The sequence below is a fragment of the Colletotrichum godetiae genome (assembly GCF_030913485.1).
Source record: "Colletotrichum godetiae strain CBS 193.32 chromosome Unknown BDP55scaffold_7, whole genome shotgun sequence".
Classification (NCBI taxonomy): Eukaryota; Fungi; Ascomycota; class Sordariomycetes; order Glomerellales; family Glomerellaceae; genus Colletotrichum; species Colletotrichum godetiae.
In genome coordinates, this window is record NW_026851255.1 from 247,735 (window position 1) to 260,798 (window position 13,064).

Here is a 13,064-nt window from a genome sequence, read left to right on the forward strand (position 1 = left end):
ACCATGGTAAACATGTCGGTATGCTAGTTTTGACCCTAACCGAGGAGGTGCCGCCATTAGTGAACTCGTACCTAATTGCAAGAAGGAAGGTGCTTGTAGAGCAAACGTCAAAGCTCCGGCGTAACTTTCCAGAGGTGCTTAACTCGAGTGACAAGTCGAGTTATCTTAGATGGTCCCATCTTGTTCGACCTGTGCCCGTCTTGGCCAAGTTAACCTCGGGAAGCTTATCATTAGCAAACTTCCACTTGAAAGCCGCTGGCTGAGCTGCTGTTCCCGTTGTGGAGGTGTTGACCTTCCACTCCGAGACAAGCTTGCTCGGCTTACTTGAACATCCTCAACAGCGTCTTCCAGCCCAATCGTCAAGCTCGCAGCCTTCTTGGACTACAGCCTCCAGGGACTTCTCTTGCTCTTCTTCGAGCTCTTGGGTGGATCCGGCGACTTCCGCATCTGGTGTGCGCCCTACTTCTGATTTCGAATCAATATCCCGCCACGAGCAAGTCTACAGGAGGCTCTATCTTACTAGGCTTCTTCAAGCATATTACCTAGAGAATATAATTGGAGAACTGACCGTTCATGCAAACGCGCGAGGACATGATCAGACCTTGCTTTACTGGTCGCGGCAACGGGATTCAACCCATGCGCTGAAGGAAGCGACGTGGGATGCCGCTTTGGGAACATGCCGAAAATGTCTTTACCATCATCAAGAGGGTTGACGAGGAACCCAATGGCAAGGAGACAACATCAATGCTTCCTCCACCGAATACATCTACTACTCCGACTTGTCCAATAGTTCATGGACGACGACAGGGACTTCTCGTCTACATCGGACCGACAGAGTACACTCGAGCCCGAGTCCGACATCGACCGACGCCACGACGACAAACTTGACTCTAAAGATGAATGCCATCCCGATGAGACTGTTATCCACCATGGATAGTAGTGATAAAATGAGAAAGAGGGCTGGTGATGTGTTGGCCGGCGGGGTTTTTTGTCGCCAACTTTGGAGCAAATGAGACCTTATCCTCAGGGACCGACTGGGCACCAGCCAGAATGTTATATCAACTCGAATACTTCCATGGATTCTAGCACGGCCTCAGGACAGCCAGCCTCAGCTGTTCAAACTCGATGTACATGCGATCATGTGACAAGCTCGAGACGCTGCCAGCGTGACGTGGGTCACGTCGAGCGAGGTACATGGCGAGATGGGCTCACTCTCCGAGAGTCTGCATCACAGAGATGTTGCCTCAAGCAATGAGCCTCGATAACAAGTGACTGACTTCAATCACGGAGTATCCGACCGAGAGAGCACCCCGACGATAGCCAGGTCCCTTGCGACCTGATCACCTCTATTTGTAATTTTCTCCAGCCAAGCTCAGAATCAGAGGCGACTCCTCCCAAGCCTGTGGCGTGAGATATGCCCATTGAAACCACCATGCCGTTGTAAATGAAATCATATCCAGATGGACCCCGATGACCAAGGAGGCTCGAGAAAGCATACCGGCGCCGAGATATCTATTTCAACACATATTCCCATGGCTCTTGAACCCCACGCCTTCGTTTACCAACATAGGTAAGATGTGATCTCAGGCTCCTCAGAGTAAACTGCCCCACGAAATGCGCCTGTGATGAAGCTGAACCCGAGTGACAGAGCCTACCTCCAGTCCGTGATGCAAATGAATTTACAGCATCAAGTTTCCACATCAAAACATCTCGAGTATTCAACGGCTGGCCTTGGAGTATATTCATCTCGCCATCCTGCCTCATCTGCTCCTCAATCCACCACACACCTCTGATGGCCCTCATCCGGTCCCTCACAGGCACCAAAAATGACACCAGCTCTCAACAAGCGGCGCCCGTCGTAGTCGATGGTCGAGCGATACGATTCTATCGTATGTTGGCTCACGGTCCTGCATAACGCCATGGATAGCTTGTTTTTTCTTCTTCTTAAAGGTCAGAGATTCGAGTCGAATTTCACAGGGTGTTTTTCCCTTCCTTCTATTTATGCGTGGATCCTAATCTGTCCGACCTTACTTCCCTTCCCGCATACCGAAAAAATGGGAAACTGATTTATTCCACCTAATGCTCACTCTGCTACCAAAAAATCCTTGCGAGCGTCGGATTCTTAGGTTTAACAGGAGACTAGCGACACGGGGGATGGAATGTCTCTACCTATCCCCCAAAATCTTTCCTCTTCACACTGGTGGGCTGTCAATTTACGCGAACGTGCCGTTGCTGTTTGTCGTCTATATCTCAGGGTTCGCCTTTCTCGATGTCGACATCCAATGCCGGTCATCATTTCATAGTCGAACATAGAACTTGCTCTCGGTAGAAAGCCAACTTGCCCTTTCGAAGTTTGGTTTAAAAGCCGCTTAGAATGGAAGAGACGTCACGATACATACAACCCTCTCAGTTCCGATAGAGACAGAACACCTGGAGTACAATGACGTATTCCGGGGCCTCCTCGGACTGAGAGAAGGCATCTTGGCTGCGGTGTGTTGGTTGGGAAACAGGAAACCCGAGAGATGGGACGAGGGTAAGAGGCTATGTATAACAAAGACCTCTCGATACTGATTCGTCGCTCGCACATATTCGTGGCACGATACAAAACTAGCACAGAAGCGTGACTCGAAGTGACCAGCCAAAGCTCTCCTCCAAGTATCAAAAATGCCGTGTAACAAACAAGACCAAGCTACTTAATTTGACCTTGTCCTGGTTAGGAGAACCTCACTTAACAGACACGAAAATAAATCAACCCAGTATCTGAAACGAAATACCAGAGGCAAAAAGGTTTGCTTGTTCAAGAGTAAGCAATGAGATCACCACACACGCACCCCCCACAGCGTGCGATTGGTATTCCTTACATAGAAAAAGAGTACACGTCCTAGGAACTTTGCTCCTTGAAGTTAAAATACCTGAAATAAGCTTGCCCACCTCTTACGACCTCAAAACACCACTCAACGGAACCCGTAAATCACTCCGACGCCAACCACCAACACCTCAGAAATCATCACACGGAAAAGGCTTTACTTTGTTCATCAAGAGTGGCATTGAGATTTCCCACCACCACACCCCGAAAAGCGGTGAAAGTTTCTATTCTACCTTACAGAAAAGAAGAAACTGTCCCTAGGAATTTTGCTCATTGTAGCTAACCCCCCCGAATCAAACTTTGCCACCATTGCGACCTCAAACCATAAACCCGGTCGCCGAGAGTTGAAAACCTCCAGATTTTGCCCTCGAAGCAAAAAAGACACAACCGTCCCGTCCATCAATCCAGTCCCTAATTTCCCAACCCACTTCACAAAAAAGGGGAAAAGAGAGAAAGAGAGAGAGAAAGAGAGAGAGAGAGCGAGAAAACAGTAAGCAATTTTTTGGATATCATGCTCTTTCTTTGTTCCACGCACAAAAGTAGTTGGAAGAAACCCGCCGCCTCCCAGAAAGACAGAGTGCAGTAAGGAGGAAGTCTCCTCTAGTTCCCTCATCCTCAAGTAATTGATGACCAAGACCGTTACACCACCTATGGTGCAGTTAAAAAGAAAGTCGTGAGAGGGGAGAGTGGTGGAACAACCCCACCCCCTTCTAGTCATGAAAAAATCATCCATCAACCAACACGTCTACGCTTGTTACCGCGGTCCGGGCTACCAGTGATCCCATCGAAGCTATCCCGCGGAACCTCTTCAGTCCCGGTGGAGCTCGGTGTGCCATTGACATTGCCAGCACCGCCATTGTTGGCAGCTGAGCCGTCGAGCGTAAAGTTGAAGTCGTTTCCATCGCCGTTGAAGTTGACGCCAGGGTACGCGCTGTCACCCTGGAACGCGTCCGGGTTCAGGAACTGGTCAATGTCGAGGTCGCCGTCAAAGTAGCCGTTCACGTTGCCGTTCTCGTCGATACCCGGTATGCGACCTGACGGGCTGAGTGGGCCGAGCATGCTGGAGAGGTGGTCCAGCTTCGCGGCTTGTTCTTCCTGCATCCGGTGTAGTGCGGCGAGATCTTCTTGGTTGAAATTGATCTGCTGTAGTGAGGGCGGCGGCGCGGCGGAGCCCATGATGGGGGAGAGGGAGAGACCGGGGGCGGCGGGCATGGGGGGTGGCGTGTCGGGGGTAGCGGTGACGGATGGGGGCGGCGGGTTGGGTGAGGCGGACATGGAAGGCTTGGAGGACTGTGGTGCGTTGGTTGAGGGTGTTGCGGAGGACCGACCGGCCATGGCATTCAGCATCTTGTTCCGTTGGTCGTTGCTCATTGTGGCGGGAGTATTGTTGACGACGTGGGGGAGATCGATGCCGGATGAGTTGTTGGCATTTGTATCGTGAATGATCTTCATCATGCTCTCATGGGGATTCGACTCGAGCTCTTGCGCTAGATAGTTGGTAGGTGATGTGTGGTCGCCGGGCGATGTGTCAAAGAGCTCTGTGACGGTACCCATCTCGCGGTTGTACGGCTGAGGCGTCGCGGAGCCGCTAGCTGGTGACGGCGATACCGTATTCGCGCGACCGTTGGGGATGGGCGGCAGCAACGCTTGCCGGCGCTTAGGTATGTTGATGTTGTTTCCTGCCGAGGTTTGTGCTTGCACGTAGTCGCCCAGATCCACGACGCTTCCCTGAGGTACCGAGCTGGAGCTGTTGCCGTTCGGAATGATGCTCGCGAGAAGGTCGTTTACACTCTGCGGACCCGCCTGGTCCTCGAGCGTCTTCCTAAACACGTTGGCCAAAAAGTTCAGGATGGCGTTGATCGAGTTCTGGTGGCGGTCGTGTTGGCTCTGGAAGACGACAGCCTGCTGATACAACGCCGTATTGTCCCCCTGGATCCGCTGAATCGCCGTCATGATCATCCTCTGCTGCTCGCGCACCTTGGCCAACTCTTCCCGAATCAGCGTCATCTCCTTCTTCTGTATCGGCATGTCACCCGAAGGTGGCAGGGCTTTGCTGGCGGGTGCACTGGCGGTGCTAAAGCCTTGTGTCACGCCATCGTCAATATTGACGGCATCCTCCTCGCTGTCACCCTCGACTTCTGCATTCTTGGCGCCCTTCTTGCCCTTGTTACCGCTCTTTGGTTTGTTAATGAGCCAAAGCAGGTTCGGGTGCCCCCGTCGGAAGAAGGGATTCGAGTACTCGCTTGGGCTCTTGTTCTTCCGCTCGCTTGCGCGCATCGAGTTGTCCGACAATCCGACCCGTTTGTGGAAGCCATACATATTGAGCTGTCGTACAAAGGAAGCATAGTTGTTGTGCTTGAACAGGTCGGGAATCAGCTTCTTCGCGAATTCATCCTCGTCGAGAACGATAAACGAGTCGCCCTTTTCCGACCACCGAATGAGCTCAGAATTCTTATCGTCGTCGAGAAAACTGTTCAATATTAGTATGAGCTTGCTGCCCAAAACACGACCTTGCGCGGCTTCGGAGGCATGGGAACTTGACTTACCTGCTCAACTTCTGCACAAACGGCGGAATCTGCTTCCGCTTCTGCTGCGCCTCCCTCATGGCCTTGCGAGCCATCTCCTCCAGCACCTCTACGTTATCCGTCTCGGCCATTGTTCCGTTTGCTTGTTGTTGCTGCAGGAGCGCAGAGTCTTCGCCGACAAAGGACCAAGGGTCGCTGGGCGAGTCAAAGTTCTGCCTCGCGCCCGTGGGGACGAGTGCTCTATTCATCTGCCTCCGCGCGATGGCATTATTGGGACTCGGTGTGGGCTGCACGAATTGCTGCTGCGCTTGTTGCTGCTGCTGCTGACCGGGGACGAGGCCGTACGAGTTGACAGCCTGGGCGCCTGTTCCGTCCACAAGGCCCGCAGCAGCATCCGCCGCTCCTCCCCATCGCAAGAACTGGTCGCCGGTCGGGCTGGGAAATGACTGCTGGACCTGTGGCATCGGCATGGTGGGTATCGTTCCTGGCGCTGGTCGCTTTCGAGGGTTCGAAGACATGGGAATGTGCATGTACGCCTGGGGTGTGTGTGTTGGTTCGGGTGAGAAACGAGTTTGGTTTGCCCGTTGGGAGAAATCAATCGGTCAGGTCGCCGGCTGATGCGGCGCCTTTGAGGCGGACGTGATAGGCTGACGCGCCGGGGGGCAGTCGCCTTGCTTCGGTGAGGCTCGTTTGAATCTTTTTTTCGCGGCGGCCGCGTCTGGTGGGTTTGCGGGTTGAAAGCTGTAGGCAGCCTTGTGTACCCAGTAGTCGTCGACAGCAGAGCAGGCAAGAAAAGCCACCTCCTCTTTTTTGCGTTTTCACAGCGGTGTCGAGAAGCGAAGAGCGGCGACGGCGACGGCGGATGGATCGGTCGGGATGGTGCAGAATAATCGGAAATTCGCCTATCGCATGCGCAATAAACCCTGCAGTCTGCGGGGAGCCGAAGAGTCGTCGGTCGTTGAAAAGCGCGGTGACTGAAAGAAAGGGTGGTGGGTGGAATATGGACCTCGTGGTTCTATATACGTTCGGGATCGGTCGTTGGGTCGTGAAGCCTGGGTCTCTCTTCTCTCTATGTCCAAATTGCTGAAAGGGCAGGCTGTACTCCGTAGGAGAGGGGGAAAGCCTGAGTCAATCGCCAAAAGCCGTGGGAGAAGGCTTTCGCAAAGGAAGTCTATTGTGTGAGAGAGGATGAGAAGAAAAGAAAAAGCCGACAACAACACTTCGAACTATGGGCGGCCAAAGAAGCCCTTGTCGCGATAGGTTGGGCTTGAGTTTCGGCGCAAGGGTGCGATTGTCTCGGTCGCGGAGGATGCTGCGAAAGCTCTGAATGAGCGAGAGGTTCCCGCTGCTTCTTTTTTTGGGTTGGAGGAAAGGTGAGTGTCGTTGTGTTAGGTAAGGCACAACTACCTTAAAACGGTACCTTGTGGTGAGGGCGTCAGGCGTCAGCGGTTGGTGCTTTGCTTGGCTTGAAGGTTCAAGGTCGTGCTTTGGTCGTTGACCGTTGCTGGCGGTTGTTGCTGCTGACTGCGGTCTGCTTGCTGGCTGATGCGGGCGTAGCGCGTCTCTCTCTCACTTTTTTTTTTCTCGTCTTCTTCCAAGGTGCGTGGTGGGGGGGATGATGTCGCTACCACGTCGTGTACTGTGGGTTGATGGGAATGTTTTAAAAGAGGATAATTGGATAAGGAGGGAAGTGTCTCTCTCCAATTTAGGTATGTGCGTGCTTAGGTAGCAATTTGAGACCAGTTCGTGACAGGCACCCTACAAAAAGAGGGTTGAAGAAGAATAAAGTGACAAGGCCGTTTCTTGTCCGAGTAAGAAGGGGACCACAGGCTCAAAGGATTAAGAAGAAGTAAGATCAGGTCTGAAGCTGCCTGGTGTCTGGACTGGGGGGACAATATCGTTATTGTATTATCATTATCAGCTAGACGGGAACGAGACCATGAGAAACTGAGGATCCCAAAGGCTGAGAGTTCAGACCCGAGCGGAGACCCTGAAGGAGAAGACCTCCACTGGAAAGCACCAGCCCACCACCGGCCACCGGCCACCGCCCGGGGCCTGGGACCGCCAATGAGCCCCATCCAAACACCATTTCATAACGGGAACCGTGGTCGTTCGGGGGCCCTCGACTGGGAACTCTGGGACGGACGGGTCAGGATAAGGTCCCTTGGACACGGGACAGATCGTCCGGCCCAATCAGCAAGCAGCTTCATCTCGATCCCTCACCGACACTGCCACCAAGACTGAGGTGACCAAAAACCACCCCGCCATCCTCGCACCAGCTGTCAAAGCATCAATTCTTCAATCTCCCACAGTATCTTCCGAATTCAATGTTTCCACCTTTCCACGCACAGCTACCAAATACAGCAGAACAAGGGGTCTGGACTCGGCCGAACTGCCGTTTCCTTCACGGTGTCTCCCGCCGTCTTCTCGAGGCCATCTCGATGACGCGTGTGGGGACCCGGCGGGGGAGCTTTCCCCCTTACCAACGTCATTTTCCTCCGATTCCTAGCTTATTCTTCGATCCCAGCTCTTCCAAGCACGGCCCATTCCCCAACAGCAATTTTTTGTCACGTCTGAATAGCATCGCAGGAACGAATAGTCTCTAACGGGAGGACCCTCTCCAAAAACTTTGAATCTTCGCATCTTCCTTTCGAATTCAGGGGTATCATTGGTTTTAACTGGCCCATCATGTCCCGCCCCTACAGAGTCGCATTCAAACCCTTGTTTCCTGTCGTGGTACGGAGTACTTACAGATATACCATGATGCTTCATGAAAAACTACCTTGCACCTCTGCCCGCAAGAGCCGAAGCTCTGGCCATCTTTGCATTCCGTGCCTGATCCCATTCGCGCCCGGAGTTTCCGCTCCGGGCCTCTCGCGATGCCTTCTTCTCCTCTTGCAGCGTCCTGGCCTTTTCCCTGGGATCAATCACAACCAGCTCCTCCTCTGCCTTTTTGCGATAACTGAGATCCTTGCCCAGCTTATCCGCTTTAAAGCTGAGCGCCCGTGACATCCACCCTTCGTCGTCGCTGTCTTCCTTGGCGGCCTGATCCCACGCTTTGCAACTCTGGCAATCGGCAATAAAGTGAAGATCACAAAGTTCCGCTTCCTCCTCGGCGACCTTGTCATCCTCCTTAACCGCCCCCTCCTCCTCGGCAGCGGAGATGGGCCCGTCTCCCTTCTCCGGAGCCTCCTCCGGCGGCGCCTGATCCAACTTCGATTTGAAGGCTTTCAAGAAATCGAGAGCTTGTTGGTCTTCACGGCTATTGGTATTACCGCCGGGCCTTCTCCTCCTGCCCCGGATTGACGTCTCGGGAATCATGCTCTCGAGTGCAGACTTCTTGGTCTCCTTGACCGGTTCGGAATGAAAGCTCCGCTTCATCGAAGCCTTAAGAGCGGCAATCTCCTCGTTAGTCTTCTCGAGAGCCGTCTTGGTATCGCGAACCTCAGGCTCTGGCGACGGAGAATCTTGAAGTCGAATAGGAATGGCGCTCTTCTTCTCCGATAACACCTCCTTTGGCGGTGCCGTCCGTTTCTCCTCGACACGTTCGGGCTCGGGCTCATCTCGTCGCGGAGGTTCCGGCACTTCCACCTTTGCCTTGCCTTTCGATTTAGACTTGGTTGACTTCTTCACGACCGGTTCTTCCTCCTCATCCACGTCCATTACTATCCTCGTGTCGAACTTGGTCCTCTTCAAGACCGGAACCTCCTCGGCGTCGCCCTCGTCATCCCCAAAGCTCAAGAGCTGTTTCCCGCCTTTCCTCTTCTTTTTCTTTTCGATGACCACAGTCTTGGGTGTCTGGGTCGCAACCCTTGACCTCTTCACCATGTCCTCAAAGGGGTTGACGAGAATCTCAACATTTGTAATCTTGACAGGGTACGTCGGCCGGTCCGTTCCTGGAGTGACTTCCCCCTCGCCCATCTTCGCTAAGTTGTATATCGTGTCGCCAGCTACCCGCCCGAACAGCGTGTTCTTACCGTTGAGTTCATCTGCCTGGTCGAGTGTGAAGAAGAACTGGCTGCCGTTCGTATCGGGACGACTTTCGTTCGCCATGCCCAGTTGCCCGCGCCGGTTCCATTTCAGCCGTGAGTGAAACTCGTCCTTGAACCCGATGCCCGTCGGTCCGGCATTGAGACCGCGCCGCTCATCCATTGGCCAGGGGTCCAGCTCGCCGCTGAATGCGCCTCCGTCGTAGATGGACTCGCCGCCATTGCCGGTGCCTGTTGGGTCACCGCCCTGGAGGATGAAGCCCGGCACAAGTCTGTGGAAGATTGTGTTGTCGTAGTAGCCATCGAGGGCAAGTTGGAGGAAGTTTCGGCAGGTGAGTGGTGTTTGCTTGGCAAAGAGCTCGACGGAGATGTCGCCTAGGGTGGTGTGGAGGATGACGGACGCAGTCGGCTGCGGTTCGAGGTTGTAGATGGCCGACATCTTGGCCGGCCGTGACGACGCTCTGTCGAGTCAAGAGGTGAGGTTCCGGGTAAAAGAGGGAGGTTGTTATGGTAGAAGTGCGTGGAACAAATGGGTGGATGCAGCTACAACCATCGAAAGTTTCTAGATCGTCGTCGGGGAGGTAGCGTTAGAAAGGTTTATCGATAAGGTCACGTGCAGCTACATTGGGACGTCATCTGATTCGGTACCACTCTGTCGGTTCCACCCCTTGCCTCACTTCTTCCTTCGCATCGTGTAAGTGCTTCCCTTGGTTGGGTTATATCTTCAAGACTGTTCAGTAAGAGCATCAGCTGAGGGGCACTTAGCGGGAACTCTGAGTAGCCAATAGCCCACATTTATGTTTCAGTTCACTGAAGTGTTTGCTTTTCATAATGAAGATACTTTGTCCTGTCCTTCTCTGCTTTCGGATTGAATACTCTTATGGAAGGAGAACTGAGGTACTTCGGTCCAAGGATCTTTTATCCTGTTATAAAAGGTCGGGGGAACGTGGCCGAGGGGTATGAGGGGGGAATCGAAGTACTAACCTGAAAGTCCTCGAGCCTCACTCAACCAGAGCTTTTGCTCGATTCCTTATTGACGAACTCTTTTTTTCTCCCACATGTATTTTTTTCCCCTGATGACATGTTAGCTTCATAAGAATGAGTCGAAGAAGGCCAGAAAGCCGACAGAGCGCATCTTATTGAATACTCCGACTGGTCTTCCCACATCGACCTTGTCCATGCTATGTGATACACACACGGCACGATGCGCAGCCTTTCCGAAGTACTCACTTGCCCAGCAAGGTCCATAGAATTCATCCCGCCCATGTTACAGTATAACCTAAATCTGGAAGACCATCGGATGTCTTGGTCTATAGACGGCCCGCCAGGACTTGTGGAAAGTTGAGTTTGCACCTCTTCTCCAATACATCACTGCACTTCTTAAAAAAAAAACGAAAAAACTTCATCTTCCTCCTGCACTTGTCTTCGGCATGACACTATTCTTGTACGTATACCCATAGGAGAGCCAAAAGCAGCAACATCTCTACTTCATTCTTCAAATCGACGTAGACTAGTACTACCATTTCCCTTCGGTGCCCAAGTCCCTTACCGCGTGCAATATACAACCTTCAGAACCATACAAGAGCCCGTTCGGGAAAATGCCTTGTCAGACTCGTTCAGCCACTCGAAGGGCAGCGTCTTTAGACTGTATAGAGACACTTGTACACATGAGGGAAGCCGCACTCGCAAACACGGAGCCAGCAAGAAGCAGCAGCACATCTCCAGCACCGAGCCACAGCCCGCACGTATACGGACCACACATCCCGAGACCCACCTCCCCCACGCCAGGACAACCACCCGTAGGATCCAACGAGGACTTATATCGTCGGATGCGGTTACAGCAAGAGTCACGATACTTTACCGAGAGTAATTGTAGAGAAGAAGGAAACCATACCTCGCCTAGCAGTAGCAGCGCGGCAGCTACGGTATTCACCTCTGAGCCGTTAAGTACGAGGAGTAGCGGTCTCATCTCGTCGTCGCCGGAAGACTCGAGCGAGGATCACCGCAGTGGCGCAGCTGGTGACGGTACGTACGACTCGCAGGCGACTGAAAGCGCCCCCGAAGACGATGAGTTGAGTCATGAAGAGGTGGAGGAAGAGTAAGTTTCGCCTTTCTGCAAAAGACACAAAAAGAAGGATATTGACCGGTGACGTAGGAACAGAGAGCTTTGCTGTATTTGCCCGCGTGCCCACGGCATTCTGGGCCTTGGGCGTGTCAGGAAGGCGGCAACTCTCCAGCTCCGGAGGAAGTTGATGAGCCGTGCTGTTGCCCTGGTCCTGATGCTGGCGTCTGTGGGCCGGATTGCGAGGGGAGGGAAGGTCAGGGACATGTTAGAGCAAAGTCATCTGAGCGGGAGTCAGCATCATAAAAAAGCCAAGTCCCAGGAACAACACGTGGCGGCTCTTGGGTGTGCGATGAAATGCGGTTTGTTCTTGTTTTTTTTTTCCCTCTTGAGTGCTTATAACGACTATGATGATTGATCTTTGGCAAAAGTGTTTGCAACAATGAATGGGAATACCAAAGTGGCATCCGCATAGACCTACAAGCATTACAGGCGTTAGCAATGAGTACACATAATTCTCTCCAAACCAGTTGCTCGTGGTGACATACCTTGACGGCATCGGCGCCAATCTTGATCTTGCCCCAGGAAACGGCCTCGTCCGGCCTGGCGCCCGCATCACTTCCGTCAAACTCCTGGCCAGTGTTGATGTACACGGCCGACTCGGCGCCGTTGCGCATCAAGCAAGCGTTCGCAATGTGATGCTTGATGACGCCGCCGCCCAGGATAATCATACCCGCCCTTTTAGCGCGCACCGACATGGTGTTAATCTTGCGGATATCCTCGACGATATCGCACTTGAGCTGACCAGGCGACGTCTTGAAGGTGTGGAAATACAGCATATCCCCCAAACTTCCGTCCGTGAGCGCGGGGCAGAAGACGGGAATATCGTTCTTCCACGCCCAGTAGTAGACGGAGCGCTCGTCGTTAATCTCCTTGCCGAGGCGGTGAATCATCTTGGAGGGCGTCCAGTTGATCTCGTCGTCGGTACCCTTGCTGGCCTCCTGCTCCTCGTACATCTTGTCAAAGATGGGCACCACCCAGTCCTCGAAAGCGCGGTAGTTAGAGTTGGGCACGACGAGGTTGCCGATGCGGTTCTGGCCCTTTTTGCGCAGGCCCTCGCCGTCGGCGCTGAAGGAGGACATGTAAGTGTCGCCGAGGCACTTGATAAAGTCCTCCTCGATGCCGCCGGCCGTGGTGACGATGGCGGAGACGTGCTTGTGCTTGACGAGCCACCGGAAGACGCCTCGCATGCCGGAGGAGATTAGGTTAGAGGTGTAGCCTAGGAAGATGGTGGTCTTGTCGCCGGTTTCTGGGTCTCGCCATGCTCTCTTGACGTTGCGAACCCCCCCTGTTAGCAGGGTCGTCCCATAGGTGGGAGTTAGTGGTGGTGGCGGCTCACCATGTCATTGATGATCCGGATGGACTCTGTCAAATTCGAGGCTTGGAAGCCCATGAATCTCATGCCATTATAGAGGCTCTCGGCGGTGATGGGTCCCTTGATATCGTCAAAGTCCAACTCCTCGACCTTTTGGGCGCCCTCGGGCATTTCTTCCGAGACGACGAGGACGGCATCGGTTGCTGCCGCCGGCGGGGCATTGGGGTTTTCTTGAGATGCCATGATG

The 13,064-nt window shown here is 53.4% G+C and overlaps 4 protein-coding genes across 4 annotated transcripts; 1 reads left to right on the plus strand and 3 right to left on the minus strand.

The window, feature by feature from the left end:
• Nucleotides 1–3,181: 3,181 nt before the first annotated feature.
• On the minus strand, nucleotides 3,182–6,087 carry BDP55DRAFT_377295 (uncharacterized protein). The gene is made up of 2 exons (XM_060567135.1): nucleotides 5,413–6,087; nucleotides 3,182–5,336 (listed from the first exon to the last, which is right to left on the minus strand). The coding sequence occupies exons 1-2, from the start codon at nucleotides 5,919–5,921 to the stop codon at nucleotides 3,599–3,601; spliced, it is 2,247 nt and encodes a 748-aa protein (XP_060433434.1). The 5' UTR covers nucleotides 5,922–6,087; the 3' UTR covers nucleotides 3,182–3,598.
• A 2,082-nt stretch (nucleotides 6,088–8,169) lies between these two features.
• BDP55DRAFT_545419 (cyclophilin type peptidyl-prolyl cis-trans isomerase/CLD) lies at nucleotides 8,170–9,819 on the minus strand (the record flags this gene model as incomplete). Its single annotated transcript, XM_060568570.1, has 1 exon — nucleotides 8,170–9,819. One exon carries the CDS (start codon nucleotides 9,817–9,819, stop codon nucleotides 8,170–8,172), a length of 1,650 nt encoding a protein of 549 aa, XP_060433435.1.
• Nucleotides 9,820–10,380: 561 nt separating this feature from the next.
• On the plus strand, nucleotides 10,381–11,591 carry BDP55DRAFT_377330 (uncharacterized protein). The gene is made up of 2 exons (XM_060567136.1): nucleotides 10,381–10,720; nucleotides 10,953–11,591. Exons 1-2 carry the CDS (start codon nucleotides 10,585–10,587, stop codon nucleotides 11,480–11,482), a joined length of 666 nt encoding a protein of 221 aa, XP_060433436.1. The 5' UTR covers nucleotides 10,381–10,584; the 3' UTR covers nucleotides 11,483–11,591.
• A 256-nt stretch (nucleotides 11,592–11,847) lies between these two features.
• BDP55DRAFT_691218 (deoxyhypusine synthase) lies at nucleotides 11,848–13,060 on the minus strand (the record flags this gene model as incomplete). Its single annotated transcript, XM_060576943.1, has 3 exons — nucleotides 11,848–11,919; nucleotides 11,991–12,770; nucleotides 12,842–13,060. The coding sequence occupies 3 exons, from the start codon at nucleotides 13,058–13,060 to the stop codon at nucleotides 11,848–11,850; spliced, it is 1,071 nt and encodes a 356-aa protein (XP_060433437.1).
• Nucleotides 13,061–13,064: the final 4 nt, after the last annotated feature.

What these genes read in the sequence shown, in the direction of transcription:
- BDP55DRAFT_377295 (XM_060567135.1), bottom strand. Translation starts at nt 5,921, where the DNA reads ATGCACATTCCCATGTCTTCGAACCCTCGAAAGCGACCAGCGCCAGGA. An exon ending in TTTGTGCAGAAGTTGAGCAG is followed by an intron (nt 5,337 to 5,412) that starts GTAAGTCAAGTT and finishes AATATTGAACAG; the next exon opens with TTTTCTCGACGACGATAAGA.
- BDP55DRAFT_377330 (XM_060567136.1), top strand. Translation starts at nt 10,585, where the DNA reads ATGCGCAGCCTTTCCGAAGTACTCACTTGCCCAGCAAGGTCCATAGAA. An exon ending in CCCGCCAGGACTTGTGGAAA is followed by an intron (nt 10,721 to 10,952) that starts GTTGAGTTTGCA and finishes TACAACCTTCAG; the next exon opens with AACCATACAAGAGCCCGTTC.